This window comes from Leiobunum rupestre, chromosome 10 (assembly GCF_980474605.1).
Source record: "Leiobunum rupestre chromosome 10, qqLeiRupe1.1.hap1, whole genome shotgun sequence".
Lineage (NCBI taxonomy): Eukaryota > Metazoa > Arthropoda > Arachnida > Opiliones > Sclerosomatidae > Leiobunum > Leiobunum rupestre.
Window position 1 is genome coordinate 37,343,293 of NC_143393.1, and position 10,789 is coordinate 37,354,081.

The 10,789-nt window shown below is 43.2% G+C and overlaps 1 protein-coding gene across 1 annotated transcript in view; it reads right to left on the bottom strand.

Moving 5' to 3' along the window:
* Window positions 1-2,898, bottom strand: part of Rad9 (cell cycle checkpoint control protein Rad9) — a 35,062-nt gene extending 32,164 nt beyond the window's left edge. Inside the window, exon 1 of the mRNA XM_090161582.1 lies at window positions 2,871-2,898. Within this exon, the coding sequence (XP_090017708.1) occupies window positions 2,871-2,891 (21 nt within the window). The 5' untranslated portion in view covers window positions 2,892-2,898. The remainder of the gene's footprint in view (window positions 1-2,870) is intronic.
* Between the last annotated feature and the right edge of the window lie 7,891 nt (window positions 2,899-10,789).

The following is a 10,789-nucleotide window of genomic DNA, read 5'->3' on the forward strand; positions in this document are numbered from 1 at the left end:
AACACTAATTACGTCCGTACTGGAACCCAAAACGTAAATGTTAAAAATTATATTTAAAACTTTTCAGTGACACTCCTTACAAGGGAGTACAAATTAAGTAATTTTTGAAATATCGCTTTCCTCGTCGGTTACCGAAACCAGATAGCCGTACGTCAGATAAAAAAAGCGTACAGGGAATCAAAGAAATCAGGTTGTTTATCGGAAATATATCTGATATGAGAAATAGTAATCAAATTGCCCAGGACCGTAAATAGACATTGGCGGGGTTGGCCCTCGCTAAGGGCGCGTGAGGGCAAGGGGCGCCGTTTGGGGTTCAAAAAGCTTAAACCAAAAGTGACATAATTACCAAATGTGTGACAATTTGTATGCTAAAGGTTTAATGAATGCCATTGTGAACCAGTTGCGTAGCTACGGGGGAGCAGAGCCCGCAATGCAGGCGGGCCAACTTGCCTAGGAGGGCCCATTCAAAATTATGATCATAATTTTCTAAACGGTTAATTCCAAAAAAAGGTCCATGGAGTCTAGTTGTTGGTGGGCTACGTCACTACTGAGAACATTACATTTTCCAACCTCGTTTCCGGATCCTGTGCGGCCTTACCGGTGGCACCTGGCTAGTTACGGTAATGGCTCTAGGCGCGGGGCCTCCAGAAACGCGGGGCCCGTAGCATTTGCTACTTCTGCTATATGGCTAATCCGGCACTGCAAATATTAAGACTCAACTTTGTTCAACGGTCGCGATGGGAAACTGGAAATTTTTATAGAATGGACTTAAAGGAACGTTCACAAGAAATACAGGAACCAATTTGTGTGCCAATAAGAAATACACGAACCAATTTGTGTGTCAATAAGAAATACACAAACCAATTTGGGTGTCAGTAAGAAATACACGAACCAATTTGTGTGTCAATAAGAAATACACAAACCAATTTGGGTGTCAGTAAGAAATACACAAACCAATTTGTGTGTCAAGAAAAATACACAATTTGTGTGTCAATAAGAAATACACAAACCGATTGGTGTGCCAATAAGAAATGTTACTAAAATAAATAATTAAAATAGTACGTATTAAATATTTAATTAAAATACAACGACTAGCCTCTCATCAGGTCTGGAGCTGGCGTCTAATTGAAATCTTAGACGCATAATTAAAGGGCAAGCTCTGTCAGCTCACTTGCATTGCCCTTTAATGCATAAATCCATTAGTTTTTACTACGAAAATACGAATTAATCATTACTTAAAGTACCGTGTGTCAATAGTTTCTTCCCTAATGACACACAATGTCGTAGTTGTCAAGTGACTACTGACACAAAAAGTGTATCAATAGCTAAGAGTGATTGTCAATAGTCAATCCGCTATGGCCACAGCCTTCCCTATGTCCGCGATTCACGCGGGAAACTGACGAATTTCAAACGCCGATGGGACCCTTTAAGTTAAACAACATTAAAGTTTTTGTCAAAAATGCCATAATGTTTACTCTTTTTTAAATACTTAATATATATTCCATGTTCAATTATAGTCTTTATAAAACGAATGTATTTTATATTCTATTAAAATATTTTTGTGTTCTGACTTTAAAAATAGTTAGTTTAACATAAATATATTAAAAAATAAGGTTTAAATCAATATATTACACTTTGGAAATTAAAGAACGATAGTGTTACCATATCTCAAAACCAAATAAACAGATTTATGTGGTTTTGGAACTAAACATTTCAGTGCCAAAAACAAATAAATCATTTTTTTTACTCAACTTAAGAAATAAAAAGAAAATAAATCCACCATTAAAACACACCTAGAAAATGTGTAAAATAACCTAATATATTTGAAAAATATTGAGGAGCAAGTTTGAAAACTACAAAAAGTCGTTTTTCTAAAATTGAACTTTTTTAGATATCTGGTTTTTTAGCTCAGGTAACGATATATACGTTCTTGGTAAAACGTGCAGTTGGGGTTCTTACGGCCTAGGTGGAGGACAGCATGAAAATCGTCCCAGCCATCCACCGCTTCATAAGTCTTTCTGGAGCGCGTGACAATCCGAAGAATACTTGATTTTATGGGAAAGCTTAATGTCATCAGCGAAAAGCAACACCAAAGCGACCGACACAACAGCGGGCAAAGAGTTAATAAAGATGTTAAAAAGCAAGGGACCAAGGACAGAACCCTGGGGGACCCCCTTGTCAGCAGCACTCCAAGAAGAGCAGTGGCGTCACCAGGATTTCCAAACTGGTGGCGCTTAAGCCGTAAGCACTTGTCAGGGCCATCCCATTGAGTGATATGGGGGAGGAGGGGAGGGGAGGGCTCCCAAAAAGGTTTGTAAAGTGTAAACATTGAAGCCGGCTAGGAAAATTTTTAATTTAGAAGAAACATTTCGCCAAGTAAATTGTAAAAATTCTGAATTTTAGGAGGCGCTTTTCGGAAATTTTAGGTGGCGCTTAAGAAATTTTACAGGTGGCTCAAGCGCCGCCTAAAACACCCTAGCGACGCCACTGAAGAAGAGGTTTGACTCTGCAGAATAACTCTGCTTGCGACCAGAAAGGTAGTCGGAAGGCCAAGATAAGGCATCGCCCCGAATACCAGCAGAGTGAATGGCCTAAAGAAGGTACACATGGGGAATGGAATCAAAGGCCTTGGCGAAATCTAGGAAGATGACATCCACAATAAACCCTTCGTCAATCCAATGAGACCAAGTGTTAGTGGCCTGCAATAAGTTCGTGAGGCAAGACCGCTTATTGAGAAAACCATGTTGCGAGGGAGAAAAGAAGTTGTTGGCGCGGAGGAAGAAAGTAATTTGAGTATAAGCGAGTTGTTCGTTGAATTTAGGCACCTGGTTTAAGTTACTAATAGGGTTATAAGTAGTCAAAAAAGTTACCTGGTTAAAAGGGAACGCCATTGGGGACGCTTGTTGTTGCCGTAAATGTGAAAAATTTCCATTATTTTAACAAGCACTATATAAACAGTGTCTTGTAGGTCCTGGCTCTCGGAAATATTACTTCTTGACAATTTCCGGGGAGGATTAAACGGCCTTGGAAATAAGGTATCTTTTTAACTGGTCCTTGTGACCAGTGACCCCTAGCTTATGAATTATTAAACTGGTCTCGTATAAAATGTTCTAATGTCATTTTATAAACCTAAAAAAACCTATACTACATGTTTAGAAGTTAGTTAGAAAAGGCAGAAGCGACGTATTTTCTAGGCTTGGTAAAACCTACTAAATCATACGCAACGGTAATAATACTCCCTTTAAATCCTTTAATACACTAAAAACTTTCCTCAAACTAAAATTTGGTATTTGATAAAAAAATGAAATTGGTTAACATTTTTAAACGTTGCGCTATTTGGTCAAATTATGAGATTGATTTGATAGGTTTACAAAACAAATATTGGGCGTTATAGCTTTATATCTGTAAAAATTTTATATGAGAGAAAAATTAATATGTAGAAAGCAAAAAAACAGTAATTGATAGTTACCAATAAGTCATTTAGGAAAAAATTGATTCTGATACGATCGTAAATTTACAATTATTAAATATTTGAAATTAAACAAGTTGGCAAGCCAAAATATACCTCTCCTCGGAAGAATGGTCCCTAGTGGTATTAATTTCTCGACACGACCCCCAAAGATATCTCCGCAATTCAGAGTTATTTACGAAAAACGTATTCTCGGTTCAAACCCTGCCCGGTATAAAATTTTAATTTTAATTTAAATAATTGAGACGAAACAATCAAGTTTAATTTATTCAGAATATTATAAATTAAGTAGTTACAACAGCGAGTTAGACTTACTAAAACAATGCACAATTGAATTTAACCCTTTTTACAGTACATGTTTATCAGTTGAATATAATACTAAGCAAATTTTAATGAAAGAAATATCTACAGATGGTAATTGTATTTTTCTCGCTTACGAAATACTTGCCGCATCTTTAACGCTCATTTTATTTCAAAACTCGTAGACTTCCAGTTGACGTTGTGACACATACCGCATGAAAAAGACCAATGCCGTCCAATTTCCAATATCATATAAAGACTCGCACACCCAGGAAATCATTGACTGCGTTAGAAATCGTAGATATCCAAATATCCACACCAGATATATTTACAAGAAGCAAAAACCTTACCATCAACAAAGCACAGAGAGCCACTTGACTAACCGCCAGCTCTTAAAGCAATAAACGTTAAATTATCGTCTTTGAATTAACACAACTATATATAGGTCGTTAATAATACCCGTAAATAAATAACAAAAAACTAACAAAGTGGACCACCCACAGGGTCTACCCTTTAACCCTCTTATCTCGGCTGACTGCGCTAAAACAAGATTTAACCTTTAAAATTTCATTCGTAAAAAAACCAGATTAGGCCTTCATAAATTCATTAATAAAAAAAGACTTTATTACCTATTATGCTTACGATGCGTGTCTTAATTTCAGTGAACCTAGGTAGCTATTGGTGGTTCTGTGGTAGAGCGCTCGACTGCCAAACCGAATGGTCTGGGTTCGAAACCTGGGTGGCGCATTTGTTTTTTAATCAATAGAGAAACGCTAAATTAGAATTTCTTCGATGCAATCATTTCAATTTCAATTCTATTTCAATTAAACCAAAATTATTAATTATTAAATACGCTTCCGATAAAGCTGAAGGTCTAATTTTCAATAAGGCGTAACAAGTGTCGGTGGTTCTGTGGTAGAACGTCCGTCTGTCAAGCAGGAGGTCTCGGGTTCAAATCCCGCCCGATGCGATCGCAAATTGATACTAAGTCGAATACCGTGTACAACTGGTGGAAACCCTGCCATTGGACGTTGAGAGGTAGCACTCAGCACTCCGTCCGTCTCAAAGTCATTAAGAAGTTGGAGAGAAAACGCCCATATAAGCACAACAGACTCACCATGCACAACCATCAGAACACAAACACAACAAATTCAACACTCACAACTTACGCATAAACATTACAAAAACGTAATACACCAAACCGTCACGACGATGAGCTAAAAAACACCATCCAAACCAAACCGCAAATGAATCAGTTAACTCTCACCGTCACACGGTGGTTTTGCCAACCCTTCGAGAAACTGCGAACGCAGTGATTACCCCTCCTAGAGGACTTTGTCCCCTCGGAGAGGTAAAAATTGAGAAATAATTGATAGCAATGTCATCTATTTTGATAGGAAAAATATTTATCCGGAGAAGTGTAGCCAACTTTGGTCACGTTTATGCGAGACCATACTAAGAAACAGTACGTGACTTCAATTAGATCGGCAGAGCATAAGTTTTAAACGCGGAGGATTTGTTGGGGAAAGAGCAATCAGAGAGTTAACGAGGTTTTCCCCTCCACCTTACTAAAAGTACCCCCCCCCTTAAGTTTTATCCTCTCGCGACCGCACATCTGCGCTGGGTCCGAGTTTTTTTTCTCAACGGAGAATTGTAGTAGGCGGTATTCCGTTCTTAGGTCCTACGCAACGTCACTTTCCCAACGGAGATTCGTAGTAGGTGGTATTCCGTTCTAAGGTCCTACGCAACGTCACTTTCCCAACGGAGATTCGTAGTAGGCGGTATTCCGTTCTTAGGTCCTACGCAACGTCACTTTCCCAACGGAGATTCTTAGTAGGTGGTATTCCGTTCTTAGGTCCTACGCAACGTCACTTTCCCAACGGAGATTCGTAGTAGGCGGTATTCCGTTGTTAGGTCCTACGCAACGTCACTTTCCCAACGGAGATTCGTAGTAGGTGGTATTCCGTTCTTAGGTCCTACGCAACGTCACTTTCCCAACGGAGATTTATAGTAGCGGGATTCCGTTCTTAGGTCCAACGCACCGTCACTTTCCCAAAGAAGAATTGAAGTAGGTGGTATTCCATTCTTAGGTCCTACGCAACGTCACTTTCCCAACGGAGAATTGTCGTAGGCGGTATTCCGTTCTAAGGTCCTACTCAACGTCACTTTCCCAACGGAGATTTGTAGTAGGCGGTATTCCGTTCTAAGGTCCTACGCAACGTCACTTTCCCAACGGAGAATTGTCGTGGGCGGTATTCCGTTCTAAGGTCCTACTCAACGTCACTTTCCCAACGGAGATTTGTAGTAGGCGGTATTCCGTTCTAAGGTCCTACGCAACGTCACTTTCCCAACGGAGATTTGTAGTAGGCGGTATTCCGTTCTAAGGTCCTACGCAACGTCACTTTCCCAACGGAGATTTGTAGTAGGCGGTATTCCGTTCTAAGGTCCTACGCAACGTCACTTTCCCAACGGAGATTTGTAGTAGGCGGTATTCCGTTCTAAGGTCCTACGCAACGTCACTTTCCCAACGGAGATTTGTAGTAGGCGGTATTCCGTTCTAAGGTTCTACGCAAGGTCACTTTCCCAAAGGAGATTTGTGGTAGGTGGTATTCCGTTCTAAGGTCCTACGCAACGTCACTTTCCCAACGGAGATTGGTAGTAGGCGGTATTCCGTTCTAAGGTCCTACGCAACGTCACTTTCCCAACGGAGATTTGTAGTAGGCGGTATTCCGTTCTAAGGTCCTACGCAACGTCACTTTCCCAACGGAGATTTGTAGTAGGCGGTATTCCGTTCTAAGGTCCTACGCAACGTCACTTTCCCAACGGAGATTTGTAGTAGGCGGTATTCCGTTCTAAGGTCCTATGCAACGTCACTTTCCCAACAGAGAATTGTAGCATGCTGTATTCCGTTCTAAGGTCCTACGCAACGTCACTTTCCCAACGGAGATTTGTAGTAGCCGGTATTCCGTTCTAAGGTCCTACGCAACGTCACTTTCCCAACGGAGATTTGTAGTAGGCGGTATTCCGTTCTAAGGTCCTACGCAACGTCACTTTCCCAACGGAGATTCGTAGTAGGCGGTATTCCGTTCTAAGGTCCTACGCAACGTCACTTTCCCAACGGACATTCGTAGTAGGTGGTATTCCGTTCTAAGGTCCTACGCAACGTCACTTTCCCAACGGAGATTCGTAGTAGGCGGTATTCCGTTCTTAGGTCCTACGCAACGTCACTTTCCCAACGGAGATTCGTAGTAGGTGGTATTCCGTTCTTATGTCCTACGCAACGTCACTTTCCCAACGGAGATTTATAGTAGCGGGATTCCGTTCTTAGGTCCAACGCAACGTCACTTTCCCAAAGAAGAATTGAAGTAGGTGGTATTCCATTCTTAGGTCCTACGCAACGTCACTTTCCCAACGGAGAATTGTCGTAGGCGGTATTCCGTTCTAAGGTCCTACTCAACGTCACTTTCCCAACGGAGATTTGTAGTAGTCGGTATTCCGTTCTAAGGTCCTACGCAACGTCACTTTCCCAACGGAGATTTGTAGTAGGCGGTATTCCGTTCTAAGGTTCTACGCAAGGTCACTTTCCCAACGGAGATTTGTAGTAGGTGGTATTCCGTTCTAAGGTCCTACGCAACGTCACTTTCCCAACGGAGATTGGTAGTAGGCGGTATTCCGTTCTAAGGTCCTACGCAACGTCACTTTCCCAACGGAGATTTGTAGTAGGCGGTATTCCGTTCTAGGGTCCTACGCAACGTCACTTTCGCAACGGAGATTTGTAGTAGGCGGTATTCCGTTCTAAGGTCCTACGCAACGTCACTTTCCCAACGGAGATTTGTAGTAGGTGGTATTCCGTTCTAAGGTCCTACGCAACGTCACTTTCCCAACGGAGATTTGTAGTAGGCGGTATTCCGTTCTAAGGTCCTACGCAACGTCACTTTCCCAACGGAGATTTGTAGTAGGCGGTATTCCGTTCTAAGGTCCTACGCAACGTCACTTTCCCAACGGAGAATTGTAGCATGCTGTATTCCGTTCAAAGGTCCTACGCAACGTCACTTTCCCAACAGAGAATTGTAGCATGCTGTATTCCGTTCTAAGGTCCTACGCAACGTCACTTTCCCAACGGAGAATTGTAGCATGCTGTATTCCGTTCTAAGGTCCTACGCAACGTCACTTTCCCAACGGAGAATTGTAGCATGCTGTATTCAGTTCTAAGGTCCTACGCAACGTCACTTTCCCAACGGAGATTTGTAGTAGTCGGTATTCCGTTCTAAGGTCCTACGCAACGTCACTTTCCCAACGGAGATTTGTAGTAGGCGGTATTCCGTTCTTAGGTCCTACGCAACGTCACTTTCCCAACGGAGATTCGTAGTAGGTGGTATTCCGTTCTTAGGTCCTACGCAACGTCACTTTCCCAACGGAGATTCGTAGTAGGCGGTATTCCGTTCTAAGGTCCTATGCAACGTCACTTTCCCAACGGAAATTTATAGTAGCGGGATTCCGTTCTTAGGTCCTATGCAACGTCACTTTCCCAACGGAAATTTATAGTAGCGGGATTCCGTTCTTAGGTCCAACGCAACGTCACTTTCCCAAAGAAGAATTGAAGTAGGTGGTATTCCGTTCTACGGTCCAACGCAACGTCACTTTCCCAACGGAGAATTGTAGCATGCTGTATTCCGTTCAAAGGTCCTACGCAACGTCACTTTCCCAACAGAGAATTGTAGCATGCTGTATTCCGTTCTAAGGTCCTACGCAACGTCACTTTCCCAACGGAGATTTGTAGTAGCCGGTATTCCGTTCTAAGGTCCTACGCAACGTCACTTTCCCAACGGAGATTTGTAGTAGGCGGTATTCCGTTCTTAGGTCCTACGCAACGTCACTTTCCCAACGGAGATTCGTAGTAGGTGGTATTCCGTTCTTAGGTCCTACGCAACGTCACTTTCCCAACGGAGATTCGTAGTAGGCGGTATTCCGTTCTTAGGTCCTACGCAACGTCACTTTCCCAACGGAGATTCGTAGTAGGTGGTATTCCGTTCTTAGGTCCTACGCAACGTCACTTTCCCAACGGAGATTTATAGTAGCGGGAATCCGATCTTAGGTCCAACGCAACGTCACTTTCCCAACGGAGATTTGTAGTAGGCGGTATTCCGTTCTAAGGTCCTACGCAACGTCACTTTCCCAACGGAGATTTGTGGTAGGCGGTATTCCGTTCTTAGGTCCAACGCAACGTCACTTTCCCAACGGAGATTTGTAGTAGGCGGTATTCCGTTCTAAGGTCCTACGCAACGTCACTTTCCCAACGGAGATTTGTGGTAGGCGGTATTCCGTTCTAAGGTCCTACGCAACGTCTCTTTCCCAACGGAGATTTGTAGTAGGCGGTATTCCGTTCTAAGGTCCTACGCAACGTCACTTTCCCAACGGAGATTTGTGGTAGGCGGTATTCCGTTCTAAGGTCCTACGCAACGTCTCTTTCCCAACGGAGATTTGTAGTAGGCGGTATTCCGTTCTAAGGTCCTACGCAACGTCACTTTCCCAACGGAGATTTGTAGTAGGCGGTATTCCGTTCTAAGGTCCTACGCAACGTCACTTTCCCAACGGAGATTTGTACTAGGCGGTATTCCGTTCTAAGGTCCTACGCAACGTCACTTTCCCATCGGAGATTTGTAGTAGGCGGTATTCCGTTCTAAGGTCCTACGCAACGTCACTTTCCCAACGGAGATTTGTAGTAGGCGGTATTCCGTTCTAAGGTCCTACGCAACGTCACTTTCCCAACGGAGAATTGTAGCATGCTGTATTCCGTTCTAAGGTCCTACGCAACGTCACTTTCCCAACGGAGAATTGTAGCATGCTGTATTCCGTTCTAAGGTCCTACGCAACGTCACTTTCCCAACGGAGAATTGTAGCATGCTGTATTCAGTTCTAAGGTCCTACGCAACGTCACTTTCCCAACGGAGATTTGTAGTAGTCGGTATTCCGTTCTAAGGTCCTACGCAACGTCACTTTCCCAACGGAGATTCGTAGTAGGCGGTATTCCGTTCTTAGGTCCTACGCAACGTCACTTTCCCAACGGAGATTCGTAGTAGGTGGTATTCCGTTCTTAGGTCCTACGCAACGTCACTTTCCCAACGGAGATTTATAGTAGCGGGAATCCGATCTTAGGTCCAACGCAACGTCACTTTCCCAACGGAGATTTGTAGTAGGCGGTATTCCGTTCTAAGGTCCTACGCAACGTCACTTTCCCAACGGAGATTTGTGGTAGGCGGTATTCCGTTCTTAGGTCCAACGCAACGTCACTTTCCCAACGGAGATTTGTAGTAGGCGGTATTCCGTTCTAAGGTCCTACGCAACGTCACTTTCCCAACGGAGATTTGTGGTAGGCGGTATTCCGTTCTAAGGTCCTACGCAACGTCTCTTTCCCAACGGAGATTTGTAGTAGGCGGTATTCCGTTCTAAGGTCCTACGCAACGTCACTTTCCCAACGGAGATTTGTGGTAGGCGGTATTCCGTTCTAAGGTCCTACGCAACGTCACTTTCCCAACGGAGATTTGTAGTAGGCGGTATTCCGTTCTAAGGTCCTACGCAACGTCACTTTCCCAACGGAGATTTGTACTAGGCGGTATTCCGTTCTAAGGTCCTACGCAACGTCACTTTCCCATCGGAGATTTGTAGTAGGCGGTATTCCGTTCTAAGGTCCTACGCAACGTCACTTTCCCAACGGAGATTTGTAGTAGGCGGTATTCCGTTCTAAGGTCCTACGCAACGTCACTTTCCCAACGGAGAATTGTAGCATGCTGTATTCCGTTCTAAGGTCCTACGCAACGTCACTTTTCCAACGGAGAATTGTAGCATGCTGTATTCCGTTCTAAGGTCCTACGCAACGTCACTTTCCCAACGGAGAATTGTAGCATGCTGTATTCAGTTCTAAGGTCCTACGCAACGTCACTTTCCCAACGGAGATTTGTAGTAGTCGGTATTCCGTTCTAAGGTCCTACGCAACGTCACTTTCCCAACGGAGATTTGTAG